The sequence below is a fragment of the Dermacentor variabilis genome, chromosome 10 (genome assembly GCF_050947875.1).
Source record: "Dermacentor variabilis isolate Ectoservices chromosome 10, ASM5094787v1, whole genome shotgun sequence".
Classification (NCBI taxonomy): domain Eukaryota; kingdom Metazoa; phylum Arthropoda; class Arachnida; order Ixodida; family Ixodidae; genus Dermacentor; species Dermacentor variabilis.
In genome coordinates this window covers 34,527,088-34,550,326 of record NC_134577.1, presented here as the reverse complement: position 1 = coordinate 34,550,326, position 23,239 = coordinate 34,527,088, and the positions used below count along the sequence as shown (strand labels likewise).

General features: G+C 43.2%; 1 protein-coding gene across 2 annotated transcripts in view; it reads right to left on the bottom strand.

The window, feature by feature from the left end:
* Nucleotides 1–362: 362 nt before the first annotated feature.
* The window catches only part of LOC142560288 (caspase-1-like), a 31,565-nt gene continuing 8,688 nt past the window's right edge, over nt 363–23,239 (bottom strand). Inside the window, exons 5-7 of one of the 2 annotated variants that reach the window (XM_075672262.1) lie at nt 19,810–19,985; nt 8,835–8,958; nt 363–4,439 (exon numbers count right to left, since the gene is read on the bottom strand). In XM_075672262.1, coding sequence (XP_075528377.1) covers nt 4,201–4,439; nt 8,835–8,958; nt 19,810–19,985 — 539 coding nt within the window. In that variant the 3' untranslated portion in view covers nt 363–4,200. The remainder of the gene's footprint in view (nt 4,440–8,834; nt 8,959–19,809; nt 19,986–23,239) is intronic. The other variant, XM_075672263.1, reaches the window with a different exon arrangement.

Sequence of the window (23,239 nt, the reverse complement as noted above, 5' to 3'; positions counted from 1 at the left end):
CCTTGCAACTTGGCAGGGCATGGCTATGCCGCTACACATTCAAAAAAGGTGCCGGCAACCAAGCAGTGACACTTCTCTCGTTCATTTTTCAGTGGTGTACATTGCCTAAAACAAAAATCTTGGCCCCTGAAAGAGACATCACTGCTGTGTGCACCATAATGTTCTCTTGCGTAGGTAGCCACAGTATATCCTTGCTTCAAATCTTCATATTCTTGAGTAGTCACCAACTAGCTAATTCACACATACACAGTGCAACCTCCCCTGTCTTCTTGCACAGTAAGGAAAGTGTATGTTGTTGAGAGGTGCATGGATCGAGACAAGCTTGCGTAAATACAGTATATATATTTATTTATTTATACAGCAATTGACAGTGAATCATTTGCAGTGCGATATTAGACAACAGTAAAAAGGAGCATACACCACTTGTATAAACAGACAGCACAGTAAAAAAATATTGAAGTTTCGCAAAGGCACAAAAAAAGGTGCCATCTTTTGAGTACCTGGGGCTGAAGTACTGGATGGCACAAATGATGCTGGAGCACGTTGAGAGTGTTGCACACTCAAAGACTGCAGAGTGCAGGGCAGACATCATAGCTCCAGCAGGGCCACATCGGCAGGGACCCATTAAGAGAATGGTCACAGTGATAGTAGGGGCAATGCGGGAACCTTCCATGTTATGAAACTTATGAAAGTAAACCTGTGTTCGCATAATGGTGGCCCTGTGATAACCAACTTACTCAAGTCAGCGCATCTGCGCACCAATTAGCATGTGAATTTCCAGGCTTCTTTTTTACAATTGCATTCAATGATGTCGATGACAATTACTAAAACCATAATCATGTTGAGCAAAAAAAGCAGGAGAGAACGAGATCGAATTTATTCGTAAATTGCACTTTGTCTAGGATAAAATTTTTAAATTAAATTCTTGGATATTAAGTGCCAAATTAACGCCCTTATAACGAGTAGAAAACTCCAGATTACATTTCACACCATCTGGGATTTTACATGGACGTTTTTGTATTTGGCCCCCATTGAAATGTGGCTACCACAGCCTGTGTTGACCTTGTAACCTGAAGCACTCTGCTTAGAAGAGAGACCATTATACCTACTGCAGTAAGGTGAATATCACACTGTTCTGACGATCAAAAAGCCTGGCTAGTTAATTTCTTGTTCATACTAATAATATTTCTAGGGGGAAGACATAGACAAGAATGTGCTCTCCCCCTGTTCACATGTTCTTCTGCGAGTATACTGTTGGATCTGTTGTGACTGCAAAGAAAGAGACATTTAAGGGCACAGGTGACAATGATCCAGTGAAAAAATAACATACATTTCATAAACCTGATAATAATAATAACAAAAATCATATGTGACAGGGCTACAATAGTATAACAAAGCAGTAAAGAATACTTGCCTGAATACTTGCACAGTTAAAGGAAACAGAAAAAAAAACTTATTCATGTCAATACTGCACGATACACAAAAGTGGAAAAACAATCACAGAATGTTAGCAATGCTCTTTGTCTAGACAAGCTCAGGGTATTGGCTCCCGTAGTTATAGTGACACAACATTTTTGACTTCCCATTTTGTTTGCAACCAAGTCAATGTCCAAACCTTCTAAACCCTAGAAAAGATTGTGCAAAGCATCAGAACACCCTAATTCATGGTATTATTTCCTTCTACGAAGCAGTCTCAGTTTCTATAATCAGCCAACGGATACACCATGACGTCATGACAGGCTGGCTCACTTTGGTACTGCGATTGCTGCAGCTGCGAAGCACAAGCACAACAGGTGCAGTTCTCTTGTTTGGTTTTGTAAGAGCAACGTCATCATAACTATATATTCATTGCTGCACAATGTCCTGAAATTCAGCTATGTCACGACATCACGACGATGACGTCAGGTCTGGCGTTTCTGGCCATCGCGTAACTATCACGGAACCTGTTTCTGTCCGGATAGAGCATTTCTCGGCCTACTAACAGGATGCCAGCACTGCTGGGAGTATTGGCCAATGTCACTGCCATCGCATTCTCAAGAAAAAAACTCCCAAGGAAACACTCAGAAAAAGAAACCAGTGCCATCAGGGAGAGGATGACAGCTGTTTGAATTTGGCCTATGTAATTAGGCCTAACCTAACCTTTATGCTTGACAAATGTCATCCTTTTACGAGAGAGAAATGTGTGGTAGAGCTACTACAACTCTGAAACTGAGTGTTGGTGCTCCTTTTAATAGGGAAACAGAATACTGACAAATACTGACACACATACTTTGTTTACCCTTTTTTCCAGGGACACTTGTTCAACAGCTAACAACTGCTAAAAGTTATCACCAAGTGCAAGACAAGCCTGCATCTATCAGAACTTTGTCGAGCGTTGCCAGTCATGAATTCTATTGTGAGAGAACCCAGGGGGGCTATTCTGTAAGAGTCCACCTAGTGGACTGTCCATTTCGGCCACTGCTGATTGGATGCAGCTGTATGGGAGAGGAGGAGACGGGCGGCCCTAGCCAATCAGCAGTGGCCGAAATGGACAATCCACTAGGTGGACTCTTACAGAATAGCCCCCCAGTATAACCAGGTTACATGTGCGATGCAAGTAGTGGTACGCAAACACCAGTGATTACGTGGATGCGCATGATTAGTCATGCATAAGTAACCGACATGCATGACAAAAAAATATTTAATTTAATTCTGGGGTTTTACATGGCAAAACCACAATATGATTATGAGGCACACCATAGTAAGGGACACCGGATTAATTTTGATCATTTCTTTTAACGGTTTCTTTAACGTGCACCCAAAGCACAGTGCACAGGCGTTATTGCATTTCGCCCCCATCGAAGTGTGGCCGCCGTAGCCGGGATTTGATCCCACGTCCTTGAGCTTGGCAGCACAACACGCTTGACCCATGAATTGGATTCTCGACGACTATGCTCACCGCTATCGTTGTGCTTTGAGTGTGGCTTGTTTGGCTGGGCACAAGTACACCCAATAAAGAGTTCAATCTTTAACTAACGCTGTAGCAGTTCTATTCTTCACCGTCATGGCAACATGATAATGCAGTCTCGTATAAAGTAAAAGCAAAGTGGCATTTTTCAGGATTTCTATACATCCCTCATGTTGACAAGTCAAGTGGAGTAGAGGGAAGCATGCTGCCTCCAACATGTTCACCTAGACACCGGTCAACTCCTACCTACCTTGTAAGCAATCTAAAATAGAAAGACCAGTTCAGGGCCCATATTCATCCATTGCTCACACTCTAAAATAAAGTGATGTTTTGGGTTCCACAATGTACAGATTGTGAAACCCCGTCTTGTTGTGTTGGTGGTAAGTGGCCTTTCTTATTTCAAACAGCTGTAATGGCTGCTTCAAACATTGCATAATTAAACACTAAGGCAGTTTAGACTGATGATACAATTGTTCAAAACTTCATTCCTATTGATATTGCAGTAAACGTCGATTACCTGAAGAGAAAGTAAAGGCCAAAATTTAATTTTAGATTACATGTTGAAATTGTGGCACCGGTGTGTCAGGGTTACATCCCAGACTTCTTGAGAATAGTGTTTTACATTTGTGCAGTTAATGCAATAAAAGCTCTGAAAACTTGCTAGTCCATCTTCATCGATAAAAGATTAAGTACACCTCTGCAGAAAGTGTCAAAACCCGTGAAATGATGGCAAGCTAATGCAAGGACTTGAAAGCGATGTCACCACCGATCTTTCATTTTTTGCACGCTCACTCGCTTGTCAGGTCTCCTCTCACATAAGAGTGCCTTTTCTGGCACTGTAAAAGAGCAACTTACTAAGACAGGTCTCAACTTATAGTCCTCTTTAGACCCTATTCAACTGATTAGTCAATTGCACTTCATAAATTATAAGTAAGCCTAGACAACTAAGAACAACATATCATTGGTCCCACTTGCATAATGTGCGACTTCTCTCTTTTTTAGCGTTGTTTAGAGCTTGCAAAACAGCCAGTGTAACTGGGTTCACGTTCACGCCTCTAAAATATTTCTTTGGGATAGTACTCCTTGAAAGGTGTCGCACTAATTTTAGCGCATTGCTCGGGTTTCAATAAAAGCTATTCCAGGACCTCTTTCAGCAAGAGCTTTGAGCAGGGGCGCGTTTGCGAATGCGGTGATTTACGTAAGGCAGCCTTGCTCGACTTGGTCAATCAATTGCGACTAAGAGGCGGCCGCTTTCAGCTTTGCCGCTTGAGGTACACCAGCCGGGTCAATGTGGAGGTGATGAAAGGAACCTGCTTCTTGCGGTGCATGTGGAGGTCATTTGGAGTGTAGGACTCGCAGTAGATTGCGACCTGGCGGCAAACCACCGTCAGCATCGAGAGCAAGTCTGCGTATTGCGCCCGTTGTCGAAGCACGGAGCAGAGGGCCTGGATGAACCAGGAGCCTTGCATCGTGTTACGCCACGAGTAGAAACCTGCGACACCAGCACAGACACAAGCCAGTCAGTGGACGTTTGCTTGTTTTGCTATTAAGGAGGGAGGACAGCGGGGGGGTTCAGAACCGATTTTATTTTATGTTAACCCTTTCGTTATCGTGCCTTCTCAAGTCGATCACCGGTCATAGAGAATTTCAATAGAATATTTCAGAACATTGAAATCGTTTATGGAAGTGGTAATATTCAAAACTTTCAAATGATAAATCAAATATTGTTTTATTTGATTCGGTTTTTGAATCAAACAGTCACCATTTGCAAGGACGAATATTTTTCAAATAATTGTACAATAGTACTTAAAATCCCCAACTATGCATTGCAATCGAATTGGAGCAATGGTATGATAAATTTCATCCCTGCAGCATAGCAGATGTAAAATATGAGCTTTGTTGTGGAGCAGGGTACGTCAACCAGGGAGCCATGCTTTGCCAGCTAAACAGTGATAATCCCCATTCTTCGATGAGCCCTGTGATTCCAAACAAGCTGCTTATTTGTTTCGAACGCTCCATTTGTCCTTTTAGTAGACAATGCTTTAGAATGTGCATTGCAATGACACAAACTTACCGTACTGATGTTCTGAATGTACTAGGATGTAAATATGAACATGGTTTTATATTAACGGTGACAATAGCTGTCCATTATCAGGATATTCAATTCCATTCCCTTCTGGCACTATTTCATTCACATTTTCTCAGTCCAAAAAAGTTCTATTCCCACACACCCCTAAGATAATTTCTCAGATTCACAGCGCTATCCATTAGGTAGCACAGAAAAAAAACTTGAAAAATCAGTGTTTATTTGTTTTATGTCTTCTTTTCTTTTCTGCAGCAAAACTGCAATTTTTGATGCAACTTTTAGTACACTGAGGCACGCATATTGTGGTAGAAATTCACAATTTGTCACTTTTGAAAAAAAATGTGTGTAGGTCGTGGCTACAGCAGACCAAACACATTTTTTTTTTAATTATCAGAACAACACCAGTAAGTCTGAGAAGAACATTAGATTTCCAGATTTGTGATCCTGCAGTGCTTAAGGGCGATAATTGGAAGAAAATTTCAGCAGCTGTCTGCTGGTAAAGATTGGGTTTTGACTCCGACCAATTTTGTTTCTTTCAAGCGCATTTTCTAAGGTCTGCTGCATGTTTAATATGCAGAACTGGGCATTTTCGCACTATGTATTCAGAACAGCTGCAGTTTTAAAGAAACACCAACTTTGACCGCTTGTTCAGAATTGAGCTCTTTCGTAAGTTCCTGGGCCTCGACAGACAAGATCTCGTTTACTTTCCTACTTGGCAACCAGCACCAGTTTCTTAACACTAAACGAGGAAAGATGAAGAGGTGATGCCAGAATATGCATGCCAGAATATGCACTATCTGCAGCACCAATTCTAAAGAAGAAAAAAAACGAACATTTGCCACAAAAAGAGATCTCCTTTGTGTCATGGAGTGGACGATATGCTTCACTGCATGGCATGGGCACAGGTATGAGTAACCATTTTGTGTTTGGTAACCGAAGAACAGTTGTGCACCATTTTATTAAGTGTTTGTAGAAGAGTTAATTGTGGAATGCACCTTATATTCTGAAGTTCTTTAGATATCATGACATGCCTCTACTGGGCACATGGCAACAGTCAAACTTGGTATCATCTACTTCATTGGCAATTCCATGACAAATTCATAATGAATCTGCCTTGAGCCATAGCTGCTCTTATCACGGGACCTGGTTATGATGACAAATTGTTTTGTAAATACTATATATCAATTTCCTATCGTAGTATTCCTCTTTAAAATGGGCACGAAAACATCGGTCCTGCAATATTTTATTTCTTACAGTTTTTTCTTGTAAACTATGTACAACAATAACTAGTTTTTTACATGTTATAATGTTGAGCTGCATGCTAAGGTGTTTTCATGGTTACAAAACTTTTGTTCTTAGATGCGTGAAAAATGGTAATTTTCCCACATTAACGAAACAGTCATGAATCCTGAAACCAAAAAATGACACAAATAGGAATGCTTCCTTTATGCTTCCAGAAATGCTCGAAAGTGAAATGTTGAGAACATGTCATTCCACAGACTATTTCTGCATGGAACGTCATGGAGGGTCTGGAGGGCTTACGAAATGCGGTTAAAGTGTCACTGAGTATTGTATGTGTAGCCAAATGTATGCTAAAGGTGGTGAAATTCTAACTTTCTTTTTTCCTCAGCACAAAATTTTCTCTTTTCATGTGTCACACCACCTTCGGAATGCATATACTTGCATATACTTTGGGTGTGAGTGAATATCCATACCACAAATTTAGAAATAGTCAAACTAAGAAAGTGGGAACGTCACGTCCGGCACTGAAATTCAAGGAACATGACAAAAACACAGAGCTAAAATCGACCAAACAGCAAAAGAGAAAGCATCTCTGCAAGCTGAACAGAAAGTGAATAAACAGTTTCAAGAACATGGCTTTCAATGTTTCACGTAACCTTCACTTCCCTAAAAGGCATCAGGTGTTTTTTGTGATGTGAGGAACCTTGGATAAGTGGCCTGGTATGCCTTCGTTTCCTCTCGCCCCTACCCACCCCCCTTTTTTTTTCATGTGCCATTCTTTACTGCTACTCCATGAAGAGCATCTAGCCTGGGTTTCAAACCACATGAGGCACATAACTCCATGTAGAAACGTGTTGTGTAGTAGTGTCGTATCTACAGGCTAACCCCTTGACAGCAGTCTCCGCTTCAATCAATGAAGCCTTTCTGTCCTTTGTTAGAACTGACCATATCACTGAATTAAATTTTCAGGCATAAGATGGAATCAACTGAAGCAAGATCGGGGTAACTGGAGATCGCTGGAAGGGCCTTCCTCCTGCATTGGACATATTGGCTAATGATGATCTCACTGGTCTGCATTCGCCCAGTTACTCTGCCCTGATCTCCGCGATCTCCTCATGCTATCAGGTAGACTGGTCCACTCACATAACCCCTGTCTGCTTCTCTCTCTTTTTGGTTGCACATCTTCTCAGGAGGCATAGAGGCACGTTCATACACAGTTAAACATTGGTATTACGAACTTCAATATAACAAAATTCTCTACATAACGAGGTACGTATCTAACTTTTCATAACCTCTTGCCCCTAGAACGAGAACATCAATATAACGAAATGTATTTGTGTACGATCTCAATTTAAAGAAATTTTGCTTTCACAGCAAAGGAATTCCTAGACAATAAATGAAAACTTCCACGGACGCAGATCGACAGAAGATTGAATTACAAGCGGCTACTTGCAAATGCACCTCTCAAATCCTGCGGCACAAGAGAAGTGAAGCCGCATCATGTTCCGTATAAAGACTAAGTGCGATAAGATCCTAACGCGCCCCGCCACGCACACTTTGTGTTTTAGGTGCAAGTGAAAGTGTGTGAGGGTGAGAAAGAAAGGTAGTGGCTTCATGCACAAGTGCCGCCTCTCCGCGCGAGCAAAGGGAAAGAGGGGGAAGGGAGTGAGTTCGTGGTAACATGATGAAGCGCACGCAACGGGCGGGGCGAAAGAGGGTAAGCTGGCGCGTGCCTTGGCTTTGGCTTACATGGCTGTAAGCACGGCTGAGCGCATACGCCGCGCTCCCTGCTTTCGAGGAAATCTGCCACATACGCAAAGAGTGGGAGTGCCAAGAGAGCGTGGCATCAAGTAAGCTGTCTTCCCGCGTGTTCAGTATTGAAGGTTGCGTAATCTCAAGTTTCGATGACTCGCTGGAGCAAGAGGCAGACGAAGCATTCGCTCCCCACTGCCGGCGCTTTTCATGATAGCATCGTCACAGTGCGGTCGACACTATCAGCCATGGGGGAGTGGAGTGCAAGCAAAAGCGTTGCCGGCTTCACTTAATTCTTACCGCCTATGTGAAGATATCGCCGAAGTGGCATGAAACTGTATCATTCATAGTCAACTCCCAAATTCATCAAAATTAATTGCTTTCTCTTCCAAGTTTATTTTCTTCGATTGCCCAACAATCTGGAAAATTCTGCGGCCCTTTACGTTAAAAAAGAAATCAATTGGCAACTGTACTTATTTGCATAAAAGGTCAAATTTCAATCCAACGAAATTTCAATAGAACAAAGCAAATAGCCGATTTTACAGACTTCATTATATTGAGGTTCAACTGTATTGCTTAAAATGTACGAAACAATAGCTTTGTTTTTACTGCTGTACTGTTCTAGCCCAAATTTTGCAGAAAGATTGCATTTTTGGAGTTTGCGTCGTTGGGTGTTTCATGACGTGTATATGAAGATATATACCAAGTAATTTAGAATTCACAATTTATAGGCTGTCCGCCACTTGTTATGTTATCCCCGAGTGAAAGTGGCCACAGAAAGTTACGTAATTCTTTACTCTCGCCCACCTGGCACTGTGGAGTAGGCGGCCAAGATGTCAGCATGTGTGGGAATGCGGTATATCCGGGTAGGCGAGTCTGAGGTGTCCAGAACTGCCTGGGCACCAGCATCAAGTCGATCTCCACGACAGGCCTGAAATGTGAATGGAGATAAATTGAGTTGCAATGTTCCCTTTGCCCCGCAGAGTCTCCGACAAAGGTTATTAAAGAGAAAGCTATACAAGACAAGTTCACAGCAAGATGGAGGCTTTAATTAAGTGACGAAAAGTGGTCGAGCAAGGAATGTCGCTGGAGCCAACACCAGGGTGTCTACCAAGTTGACATTTCCAAATTCCCCGAGTTTTCCAGGTTTTCCCTGAGCGCCTTTGTAATATTTCCTGAATAAGCCAGAACTTCGTTTTATGTCAAGACAAGCTGACACCATGTTGCCCGATGCTGTCACTCTCTAGTAAGCATGTTGAAACAAAAAAATGACTTAATCCAGTTTGAATAGTAAGGAGTAATATCTATTTTATTTAAAAAGAAAACAGAAGGAAGGTGTTCGTGAAATGCGCAGAGAAAAAAATTGCAAAACCCATTCCAAATTGAGTCGAACATTTTCAAATATGAATGAAATGGAGATGCATACATAAGTAAATATTTTTGAATATGAGCTATTTCTATCAACTGATAGCAAGCTCATCGGTATGAGGCCTGGACTTTGTCACAAACAAGATTCTCTCTCAGCAGCTGGGAAGTCAACCTCAACTGTCCTGACACACTCTCAGCCCATACACGACATCTCAGTGTCGGGTTTCACTGCTTTATAGAGTTTATTTTGGTTTGGATGAGGGACACCTGTATTTCATCATCATCATCAGCAGCAGCAGCAGCAGCAGCAGCAGCCTGGTTACGCCCACTGCAGGGCAAAGGCATCTCCCATACTTCTCCAACTACCCCGGTCATGTACTAATTGTGGCCATGCCGTGCCTGCAAACTTCTTAATCTCATCCGCCCACCCAACTTTCTGCCGCCCCCTGCTACGCTTCCCTTCCCTTGGGATCCAGTCCGTAACCCTTAATGACCATCGGTTATCTTCCCTCCTCATTACATGTCCTGGCCATGCCCATTTCTTTTTCTTGATTTCAACTAAGATGTCATTTACTCGCGTTTGTTCCCTCACCCAATCTGCTCTTTTCTTATCCCTTAACGTTACACCCATCATTCTTCTTTCCATAGCTCGTGGCGTCGCCCTCAATTTCAGCAGAACCCTTTTCGTAAGCCTCCAGGTATCTGCCCCGTAGGTGAGTACTAATAAGACACAGCTGTTATATATTTTTCTCTTGAGGGATAATGGCAACCTGCTGTTTATGATCTGAGAATGCCTGCCAAACGCACCCCAGCCCATTCTTATTCTTCTGATTATTTCCCTCTCATGATCCGGATCCGCCGTCATTACCTGCCCTAAGTAGATGTATTCCCTTACGACTTCCAGTGCCTCGCTGCCTATTGTAAATTGCTGTTCTCTTCCGAGACTGTTAAGCATTACTTTAGTTTTCTGCAGATTAATTTTTAGACCCACTCTTCTGCTTTGCCTCTCCAGGTCAGTGAGCATGCATTGCAATTGGTCCCCTGAGTTACTAAGCAAGGCAATATCATCAGCGAATCGCAAGTTACTAAGGTATTCTTTATTAACTTTTATCCCCAATTCTTCCCAATCCAGGTCTCTGAATACCTCCTGTAAACACGCTGTGAATAGCATCGGAGATATTGTATCTCCCTGCCTGACGCCTTTCTTTATTGGGATTTTGTTGCTTGCTTTATGGAGGACTACGGTAGCTGTGGAGCCACTATATATATCTTTCAGTATTTTTACATGCGGCTCGTCCACACCCTGATTCCGTAATGCCTCCATGACTGCTGAGGTTTCGACAGAATCAAACGCTTTCTTGTAATCAATGAAAGCTATATATAAGGGTTGGTTATATTCCGCACATTTCTCTATCACCTGATTAATAGTGTGAATATGATCTATTGTTGAGTAGCCTTTACGGAATCCCGCCTGGTCCTTTGTTCGACAGAAGTCTAGGGTATTCCTGATTCTATTTGCGATTACCTTAGTAAATACTTTGTAGGCAACGGACAGTAAGCTGACCGGTCTATAATTTTTCAAGTCTTTGGCGTCTCCTTTCTTATGGATTAGGATTATGTTAGCGTTCTTCCAAGATTCCGGTACGCTCGAGGTCATGAGGCATTGCGTATACAGGGTGGCCAGTTTCTCTAGAACAATCTGTCCACCATCCTTCAACAAATCTGCTGTTACCTGATCCTCTCCAGCTGCCTTCCCCCTTTGCCTATCTCCCAAGGCTTTCTTTACTTCTTCCCGCGTTACCTTTGGGATTTCGAATTCCTCTAGACTATTTTCTCTTCCATTATTGTCGTGGGTGTCACTGGTACTGTATAAATCTCTATAGAACTCCTCAGCCACTTGAACTATCTCATCCATATTAGTAATGATATTGCCGGCTTTGTCTCTTAACGCATACATCTGATTCTTGCCAATTCCTAGTTTCTTCTTCACTGTTTTTAGGCTTCCTCCGTTCCTGAGAGCATGTTCAATTCTATCCATATTATACTTCCTTATGTCAGCTGTCTTAGGCTTGTTGATTAACTTCGAAAGTTCTGCCAGTTCTATTCTAGCTGCAGGGTTAGATGCTTTCATACATTGGCGTTTCTTGATCAGATCTTTCGTCTCCTGGGATAGTTTGCTGGTATCCTGCCTAACGGAGTTACCACCGACTTCCATTGCACACTCCTTAATGATGCCCACAAGATTGTCGTTCATTGCTTCAACACTAAGGTCCTCTTCCTGAGTTAAAGCTGAATACCTGTTCTGTAGCTTGATCTGGAATTCCTCTATTTTCCCTCTTACCGCTAACTCATTGATCGGCTTCTTATGTACCAGTTTCTTCCGTTCCCTCCTCAGGTCTAGGCTAATTCGAGTTCTTACCATCCTGTGGTCACTGCAGCACACCTTGCCGAGCACGTCCACATCTTGTATGATGCCAGGGTTAGCGCAGAGTATGAAGTTTATTTCATTTCTAGTCTCGCCGTTCGGGCTCCTCCACGTCCACTTTCGGCTATCCCGCTTGCGGAAGAAGGTATTCATTATCCTCATATTATTCTGTTCCGCAAACTCTACTAATAACTCTCCCCTGCTATTCCTAGTGCCTATGCCATATTCCCCCACTGCCTTGTCTCCAGCCTGCTTTTTGCCTACCTTGGCATTAAAGTCGCCAATTAGTATAGTGTATTTAGTTTTTACTCTACCCATCGCCGATTCCACGTCTTCATAGCAGCTTTTGACTTCCTGGTCATCATGACTGGATGTAGGGGCGTAGACCTGTACAATCTTCATTTTGTACCTCTTATTAAGTTTCACAACAAGACCTGGCACCCTCTCGTTAATGCTATAGGATTCTTGTATGCTACCAGTTATATCCTTATTAATCAGGAATCCGACTCCTAGTTCTCTTCTCTCCGCTAAGCCTCGGTAGCACAGGACGCGCCCACTTTTTAGCACTGTATATGCTTCTTTTGGCCTCCTAACTTCACTGAGCCCTATTATATCCCATTTACTGCCCTCTAATTCCTCCAATAGCACTGCTAGACTCGCCTCACTAGATAACGTTCTAGCGTTGAACGTTGCCAGGTTCATATTCCAATGGCGGCCTGTCCGGAGCCAGTGATTCTTAGCACCCTCTGCTGCGTCGCAGGTCTGACCGCCGCCGTGGTCAGTTGCTTCACAACTGCTGGGGACTGAGGGCCAGGGCTTGATTGTTGTGTTCATATAGGAGGTTGTGGCCAAGTACTGCACCAGGGTGGCCAATCCTGCTCTGGTGAGGGAGTGCGTTACAGATTCTGGTCACCGGGATCAGGCCACACTCCAGGCCTGTTTGTGCAATTTTATCAACACGCGGATTTTTTTTTTTTAATCCGGTGGAAAATTGCCGGCACCGGGATTCGAACCACGGACCTCTTGCACGTGAGGCGGGTGTTCTACCTCTACGCCACACTCTACGCCAACACTTTTTTTTTTTTGTGCTCAAGCTCCTTTAAAAAGGTGGCGGCACGCTTCCTTTCCTGTTAATTCCTTAGTGTGTCGGTCCTTTCTGTTCTCATCCTCCTTCTGTCACGCTTTCACCCCATGGATTATTTGAAGCATCCTCTTGGTCAGTTGTACAGTCACCGTCTGATTTTTCGGACTCTCTAGGGGCCGCAAAAACATCAGCAAAATCGGGCAGTTCGAACACAATGAACGCATGTCTTTAACTGCCCCTAAAGGCTAAATTTGCCACAGGCACGTCCGAAAAAGCTTTTAAGGCCTGCCAGTACGCTTATTAGGCATATCAGTGCTCGCAATGTGACAGGAGATGGGGGCGCACGCGTGTATAATTAAGCTCGCAAGATGGACACAGACACAGCCAGACACCCTCGTGGCGACCTCATGACTGCGGTGGTAGCGGATCACAACGGAGGATTGATAGAACACAACAATCACGGCTGGCCAAGTGGTGGAAGCGGAGGAAACCGCGATTGCCATGGCCAGGCATGCGGAAGCGAATACCGTCATCAGCGACAGCAAGCAAGCCATCGGCAATTTCGTCCGCGGTAGAATTTCCAAACAGGCGTACCATGTCCTCACACAACGCCCCCTAAGCGGCTTGAAAACCCTCGTGTGGATCCCCGCTCACGCGACTGTGCCCGGTAACGCGTCGGCTCACAGTTTGGCTCGAGATCTCGCGCGCCGAGCCTCGTCCGCGGATGCGGACGGCATGAATGAGGAGGAGAGACACGAGGAACCCTGCGAGACTTATGAAATAGCCCATAGGTATCGCTTGAGGTGTCGCGCACTCCCACCACCGGCCAAGCAACTCGACAAAACGCAAGCGGTCGCGTTTCGGCGACATGAGACAAACACATACCTGCACCCAAAGTACATTAACAAAATCACAGGGGGCAAGGAAAGCGACCAAAGTAGGCTCTGTTCAGAAACAGGCACACTCACACACATAATGTGGGAATGCACCTCGCTCACGCTTGTTATGCTTCACCGCCTAACACTGCTGCACTGAGGCGAAGCTAACATTTGGAGACTGGCATTACGCATTGCGCTGTGCTCTGCGAGCTTCGAACCCAATCGCGAGGATTACAAAGGCGGAGTCGGTGCCATTGCTGAAAGCGGCGAATTATTTCAATGTAAAACACGGCACCGCATGGCAAGAAGCTTAACAGCGAACGTAGAAGCAGCTAGGCCTAACGTTGCTGTAGTAGTGGTTGCGGCTGCCGGCGGATCTGCCTGTGATAGTGCCGGTTCGAGGCGACGAGATAATCAAAATGGCGGTGGCGGCGGCTTTGATTAATGTCATTTCAGACCTGCAGTTAGGGCAATATACACTGACACTATGGAGTACGTGGTGGTGCCGCAAAGCCGTACAAATTATCGGGCATGTCCGAAAAAGCGTCTGGAAAATCGGTCGTTAACTGCTCTGGCAATACATCGTGCCGATGACACGGCGTCAATGACGATTCGTTGCGATTCGTCTGTTACTGGAGCCAGCATTAACATGACTTTCGTTCCGTTTCAATAAGGTTACAGCTAATTTTCCCTGATAGAAGCACAAATTCCCTGAGTTTTCCCTGAGTTTTTCCAGACTGTACAAATTCCCTGAGAATTCCCGGTTGATAGACACCCTGAACACTTTGAAAAGGGAAGTTGTCTCCTTGTTTCCCTCTTGAAGACAAGTGCCCTAGTTGAAGCAATGGCTCCAGTCATACCCTCCTACATTTTTTAAATGCCAGCTCAGTGACTCCCAAACCTGGGGTTCACTGAGAGGGCGCCACATTCTCAGAAGTGGGTCACAGGTTACAGTGTGTGGTTAGGATCAAGTCAACTATCCCTCATTGTACGTCATGTAGAAGTCAAGGAGCGGACATGAAGCGACAGAAGCTCCCAGCTAAAGGTTGTCCATGCTCTAGCAGCAATAGGTACAGAATTATTGTGAATATGGTGTCACTTCGCTGGATAACTGGCTCCCATGCATTGCAGAGTGATTGGGCAGGCATTAAAACATACAGGAGGCTATGCTCCAGCAACATTCCTCCTTGATCACTACGTACTAGACAGCTGGCGCTAGGGTTATGGCAGCTGCAAGTATAGCACTTCAGCCAGCATGGGAACGATGAATACGAGTTGGCCAAAACTTCGTTCTTCAAGGTTCAAATGGCCTTGCAGCTCTGCAGATTCATCATTTATAACTAAATATGCATTGCATCACAAATGCGTCAATTTGCAATGATTACTCAAGTGCGTAGAGACTTATTGCCTTCACGCATTAATGAATGTATACAACTGGCTATATATTCACAAAAATAAACACAATAAATATTAGTCACAATAATGTCTGAAGCCACAAGCACAAAGATTAGGCAAATCCATGTTGTAAGCAATGTTTACAAGCTAGCTGAAGGTTCGCAGCATCAGAGTTCCCTTCATTAATATTGGAAGGAAACTTATTTGAGCACGGTTAAGTATGATAGATGAGACAAAGTAAGAAGGGACAGACGCAACAAGCGTTACTGACAACTTTGAAAGTTCATTGGGAAATTTCGCTGTGGCAGGACAATGCACGCATGCGCCCAGGGCCCTGAAACCAGCAATAGAAAGGTCATATGGTGAAAAAAAGCAGATAAGAAGGTGATATGGCAAAAACTGCACACAATGAGTGCACAATCTTTTCATGAAACATGACAACTGGGAAGCATGTGTATGCTGTCAACTGCACACAAGTGGCACAAGAGATATACAAGACAAAACAGAAGTGAATAAATCAGCTTAGCTGAATCGCACTTTGTTTAAATGTGCTACGAAACCATGCTAACGCACATATCAGATCCATAATGTTATTAACATCACTTCCAAAAGCTGATGTCCTAATTTCGTTTTTCCAAGGCCTACAACTTCCCCATTCTTCAACTACAGGTAGCAACCGCAACTTTTGCAGTGTAAAGCAAGATTCAAGCCTTCGCCTGATTTCAAGCACTTAAAGAGCTGTCGCAGCCTGTTCTTCAGGCACTGGACAGTCTGTCCCAACTAAACCCAACCGCAGCTTAAAGGAATTCTGTATATGCCAGAAGTACTGCATGGGACATACTGATACTCGTGTTTTGAACAAATGAACAAGCCTACCTCGAACAATACCTCAAACAAATGCCTCTTCTGAGGGGTACCTACAACATCTACTGCAGGCTCTTTGCATAGCTGATTAAGCAGTGTTTCTGCGACAGCTTGCGGAGCAGACATGGGAAACCCACCTGCTGCAACCTTGCTAGTACTTGGCAACCAAAGCTTTCCATTATGCTGTGTTGGCAGGACTTCAAGAGTGCCGATCTGAAACATGATTTAGCAATTCCCCTTTTAATCAGCTCCGAATGTGAGGAATCAGAGGGTGGTATAGCTTGCTAGGACTTTTGCATGTGAGCCCAGCAGAGGTGGTCCCTTTCATTGAAAAGTAGGCGAAGGTCTAAAAACTTACTGCCACATGTGCATAAGGTTTCGCATAACTTAAGGAAAGTTGCAGAGAAGCACGGGGTAGAGATCTTGTGTTTTCTATGCCATGCAAGTTGGCACAACTGTGCAAACTTGTCACGGGAAGTCAAGTAAGGAAATATTGTACAATGAAACACGAGTACTATCAGTACGTCCCATGCGCTACTTTAGTCAGCTACAGAATTCGCTTAAGCTGCAGTCATGTTTACTTGGGACAGACTGGCCAGTGCCTGAACAACGTGCTGCCACAGCATTTTAGGTGTTTGAAATAAGAAGGCTTGAATCTTGCTTTACACTGCAAAAGTTGCGGTTGCTAATTTCGGTTGAACAATATGGAAGTTCTAGGCCGTCAAAAAAACGAAATTAGAATGTTAGCTTTTGGAAACAATGTTAAAGAAAATTCTGGATCTCATGTGTACGTTAGCATGGCTTCAGAAGTGCAACTGATTGGCTGCCGCAGTTGAGCTTATTCATTCACTTTTGTTTTATTTTTAATGCCAATTATCATGTTTCATGAAGAGATTGTGCATGCATTGTACAAAATTTTTGCCGTGTCGTCTTGTCAGTGATGAAAGCGGCACTTGATCTTTCGGAGCAGCTTTCAAACCAGGAAAAATCGCAGTTTGGCGCAGGAATGTATGCTTTAGAGCAGTAATATTTACTGTTTGGAGCAAGAAAAGAATGCTTTGGAGCAGTACTTAGTGCAATGGTGCAAGCAGGAAGCTCTGTCTAAGTTAGTGTTTTCTGAAACACTGCACTAATTATGTATTATACTAAAACGTAAGAGCATTTTCTTAAACTTGCTTTTCCATTTTATTGTTAATGCATAAGATGATGATGATAAGCACAAACTTAATCCTAATTCACAGTTAATTCTGCATCTTAATATAGAGTGACGAAAAGCGTGCAAGGGTGAGTCATGAAGAAGGGTTGCTTGATGTGCGGCACTTCCTCGCGCATGCAAACTACGTACAGTCTGCGCTCGTTACAACGGACCCGCATACAACAACAGACCTTCAGATATAAAAGACTATATTTCAACCATAGTTTGCGCTACCTATTTTATTAGTGCGATGAAGTTCGCACTAATACGGACTATCGGCTACAGCGGACAAAATTAGTGGCCATTGTTTTTTGCAAAATGGGGCGTATAACACATACTTTTGCCGCGACTACACAGGCTGACAACTGACTTGCGAGGGTCAGCCAACGACCATGGCTTAATACCGCGCGTGCGAGGGAGGAAGGCAGGGCGGAAGTGCGCCGTCTTCTCTCGCACGCGAGGGATGGGCGGGAGGCGAGGGGGTGGGGGGTGTTTATACTTGGGCAATACTCGGGAAGTTGCTACTTACGGTGCGGCTGCGTGCATATGGAAAGCGATCTGTAATGTGGAAAAAGTGCACCCAGTGCAGGTAGCTTCGTATACGCTGTGCTTTCGAGGTTTAGTCCGCCTTGAAGCGACAGACAGCCCGAAGATCAATTTGCTCGCTGCTGCTGCCATGTTCCTCCCTCCAATGTTTTGACAGCGACTTTTCGCGGTGGAGCAAGATGTGAATAGCTATCGCAATCGGCGCTTAACCTTTCAGGTGAAACTGCGACTTTTACTTTGGACTTTTTTTACTCTGGACATTCGTTACTTGCTCTTTGCAATAACGTTGCTAGACATCACCACCAATGTTTCGGAAGTGAGGCATTTCGGATATTACGGACTTCAGATATAACACAGACATCTTTTGTCGGATTATCAGGGTTTGTTGTAACGAGAGTCGACTGTATTCCCAATTTGGGGCAAGTGCGTGTCGACGCAGGCCTGGCACAATACCTGCGATAAACAACAATTTCACGCAGCCTGTAGCAGGATTTCCTTCACGGTGCAGTTCAGTGTAGCTTGGCACGATTGGCACAGCATGTCCATTACTGCCTTGCTTTTTGGGCCTGCTCTTCTTGCTGCTGGTTTCAGAGTGTCTTGAGTGCATGCGCACATTGTCCTGCTGCAGCAAAGTTTTCTAACAGACATTCACAGTTGTCATTAGCACTCATCCCATCTGTCTCGCCTTACTCTGTCCCGTCCATCGCGCTTCACCGTACTCAAATATGCGTCACCAACTTGCCCCAAATCTTACTCTTCTGTGACCGGAAACTCTATGCTCTCTTCGTTCCCTCTCAGCTCATCAGTTTCTCTCTACTGAGCCAGTATCGATAGCAATGCCATGCCTATCGCTCCCTCCTTTCTTTCTTTCTTTCCAAGTCCTGATTATAGAAGCCCTTAGAGGCTGGTGTCAGTTTTGAAATGACAGCTGATGCCGTTTCAAACGAGCTGTGACACCAACTTTTTAGGCAGCATTTCTTTTTGTTGTTTTTTTCTCACAAATAATTGCAGCTAAGTGCACAAAGGTGTCAGGATCAAAAATGAACATAACTGAAATGTGATTTTTGGACTAAACTAATGTCTAATCGCAACTGCCAATGCCAGCTTCAAGGTCGTTAAATTTTGCACATTCTGGAGGGCGAATATACAATTAATAAACTATTGATATAACGACCACCTTTAGCAGAACTGCTGTGTTTGTCATAAATGGGTGCAACTATACATCTATACATCTACACACTACTGACACAACTGAAGCACCCCTGGCAGAGACAAACGCAACTAATCTCATAGTAAAATGTCTCAAAAATTTTAAAAATCACAAATACTTGTGTTTCTAAATGAAAACCACATTATGCTAATGGCTGTTTTTTTCATATGAATAAACTTTTACTTTTTCTCACAATTTCTGAACTACCCTGTATAATCAATAGCACAGGCTGGTAATGGTAGCTTAAGGTGGCAGTAAATATAAAATTAAGTTCAGCTGTACTATTAACAAATTGGCTTCTACAATACCACAAGGGCCCCTCTTAGTGAGAGAGGAAGCTTGGCAAGTCAACAAAGAAGCAAAAACAAAAGACTGCCGGCGGTGCCACCTTGAAGTTCACGCACCATATCACAATGATGTCATGGATATTCATGGCATCTGCTTCCACTTAGTTAATTTCCTGCACTACAAAAATGACTAAGTTGTATTTTAATGAAGCCAAAGACTGAACCTGGTAAGTCTCAATAACTTTACTGTCCCACAACGGCTGATATACGAGAAAATGCTTCAGAATCCATGCCATCCCACGGCGTACAGGTGCTGAGGTTTGCCATGAAACAAAAGTTCAGCGTCCTCATTATCTTAACAATCAAACCCTTAATGTGAAACCAACAAAACATTTTCAAAAGACACTATTAGTCTAACCTAATTTAGTGTTTATCTTCAGTGTCTTCTAATCTAGGGATTTCAATGCTGTAGCGGTCCACTATGTGAAAGAGTTTGGATATGTGTAGAGACACATTTGAGAGATGCTGACCTGAATGAAGAACAGCTTTGGCTTCCCAAGAAGGCTGGGACAGGCGTCTCCACGAAATGGCTCAATAACAGTGTCAACCGGAAACTTGCCATCCGTTCCGTACAGGACATCACATTCGCCATGTGTCAAGAAGCAGCAGACAAAGCAGTCATCGTCTGAGTAGTCTTGCTTTCCAACTAAAGAAAATAAGCAAGGCAATAGCTCGTGTCAGACACCTCAACTACTGTCTCACAATTAGCCAGTATATAAAATTTGAGGAGATATAGGATATCATCGATGCCATGGAGAAAGAAAAAGAGCATCATGTGACAGTTTGGCAGCCTATTCCTGAAAAAAATATAAATGAAAGGCTCATTCGAAATAGGTCCTCACCACCTGACAGGCAAGCAGTAATTTTCAATTCCCCGGCAAGTGGAGATTATATGAGAGAGAAGAGCCGAGTGCAGATGGCGATCCGCGAACAGGACGCTACTAAAAGCTGCCACAAACTAAACGCAGCCTTATAAGGTCTGGGAACCACAGAGGGTCTACGGTACTTCCCAGAAATCGCTCGCAAGTGGGCCCCAAACAAAAAAAGCATTGGTGTAAGAGGAGGTTGGCTTGTTAATGAATGTCTTCCTATGTTGACTTTCCCTTCCTTCCTCAGGGGAATCTGACTTTGGTCACACTTATTCATTGTGTTTAAATTATGTCTTGTACATTACCTTGCCCACTCTGTCTCAACTATATTCTTAAATTTTGTTGCTGTTGTTACCACATTTAGAGAACACTGGCTGATACTTAATTGCTTATCGCCACAAATCTCTTATTTTCCAACTTTTTTTCACATTGTATCGCCAGCTGCCATTTTTATATGCCCTGGCGATTACGCGAGGCGCATTAGGCAACCATTATTCTAACACCATGGTATTATGTACTTTGTTTAGAAAATTTTTTATTGACTAATTGACTGCTGATGCCAGCTAGCAGTACCTCACATCATGCTCCTGTTCCTGCTCACAAGTCAGGCACTACACATTCACCCCAAGAACTATCGCCCTATCTCATTAACCAGTATTCCTCGCAAAATTGTAGAACACATTTATTCACAACTAGTTAATTTCCTAGAGACAAATTCATTTTTTAACCTTTGTCAGCACGGCTTTAGGAAGCACTTTTCATGTGAAACTCAGCTATTATCATTTACCAATGACCTGTTCTTTAATGCTGACCTAGGTCTTGATATAAACTGCATTTTCCTGGATTTTGCCAAGGCATCTGATATGGTACCACATAATTTACTGATCCTTATGCTCAGCAAACTTAATATTGATCCTAATGTCTTATCTTGGATAAGAGACTTCCTGACAAACAGAACACAGTATGTAACAGCTAATGATTACTCTTCTCCTTCCTCTGCTGTAACAATGGGAGTGCCGCAAGGATCGGTGCTGGGTCCATTGCTTTTCCTCGTCTATATTTACGATCTCCCTGACTATGTAACTTCTTCCTCTATTAAGCTGTTCGCTGATGACTGTGTACTTTACTACAATGTTCCTTATCCATCTGATGCATGTGAATTGCAAAACGATCTCAATAATGTGTCACTCTGGTGCATTAAACGGCTAATGCAACTTAATGTAACCAAATGTAAAGCTATGCAAATTTCCTGCCATTCAAAATGCAGTAACACATGCCTATACTTTCTTAACAGTAATCAGCTAACACTAGCTGACTCATATAAGTATCTCGGCCTTCATATCATAAATAACCTCTCATGGCACACCCACATTGAGTACATCTGTAATAATGCTAACCGCATGCTTGGATACCTGCGTCGTAATTTTGCATCTGTGCCCGCATCCCTGAAAGTAATTCTTTACCGAACGTTGGTACGATCAAAGCTCGAAACAGCACAAGCCATATGGGATCCTGCTCAAAACTCCTGCCCTCGAATCAATCCGAAACCGTGCTGCTAGATTCATTTTATCAAATTACTCGCATCATTCCGGCATTAAAACACTTCAACCCTGTATTAAAAGAGCAGCTTCTCACACAGCCGTTTTATGTTTCACCTCATTCACATCATTGCTTTAAAGTAGGCGTGCCGTCATGTAAGGCTAATCTTTACAGGGATTCTTTCATTCCTTGAACAAGCACGGAATGGAACCACCTTCCCACTGCCATCGCCGCCATCACAGACACTACTAACCTCAAGAACGCTATTCAACATGCCTTTGGTTAAATCCAATGTTATTTGCACAAATTGTTTATGTTTCCCCCACTCCTTTATGTAGTGCCTCTGGGCCCTGAAAGTAAATAAATAAATAAATAAACAGTCCTTTTCGTTCCCCCATGTAGGATACCTTCAAGCTGCTGCGAGGTGAATGCATTATTCTTTTATTGCTCTCCAAGTGTAAGAACCATCAAAAGGCACTGTTTTCTGTCAGGAGTCATGTATCCATTACAGCCTCTGGCACGGACATGATAATTGCCTTGTAATCTTAAGTGAGTTGTTCCAAACTCTTCGTCAAGAGTTCATTAAAATAAAATGCAACAAAAACTGCTGTGCCTGTAACCTACTCAGCTGAACCCCTTCTTCTAAGCCAACACGAGCCCTGCACAGTTATACAGCATAAGTAACGAAGTATAAGCAAATTCTCAACATCCTGAAGACATCAAACGCAGCTTAAAGGGGCCCTGAAGCACTTTTGCAACTAATCATAGAATGGCCTCACTGTTAAAGGATGTCGGCTCAAGAATGTCACAGTGAACATTTTTTTCGCATAATTCAACTATAAGGAGAATTATCACATCAACAGCCAGCCTTTTCACTTTGTTTCCGCTAGCCAAGGCCAAAAGTCAAGTGTCGCAGAGGTGAAAGGCCTCATCGCAGCACCCCGTGATGGCCACAGATGACTACGACATGCAGCACTCCACTGCCATCTCTGAGGCCATGCACAGTGCAAACATGAAATTATTTTTCTGTTTTTTTGAAATCGCAGACATATATATATATATATATATATATATATATATATATATATATATATATATATATATATATATATATATATATATATATATATCACTTATTTAACTCAAACTTAGCAAATGTGAATTACTGAGAATGCTCTCGTGATCACAAATCATCCAATAGCATTGGTGGGTCCAGCTACATGACTTCTGCATGATTTCTCGCTGTGTTTGACAGGAGATTGCAAATGCCCTGCTGCAAGCAGTTCAGTCACACATGGCTTTAATAAGCTCACAGCAGTCTCTAGGACTGATCGGCAACAGTTTCTTACTATGTTCAAAAAGTATTTTAGGACCTCTTTAACACAGTTTGAAAAGTCAGACATTTCACTCCATGTGCAAATTACTATCTTTTGCGCATACAAAGATTCAGTAAACATGCTACCTGGCAGAAATACTGTAACCTTAAGGCCAG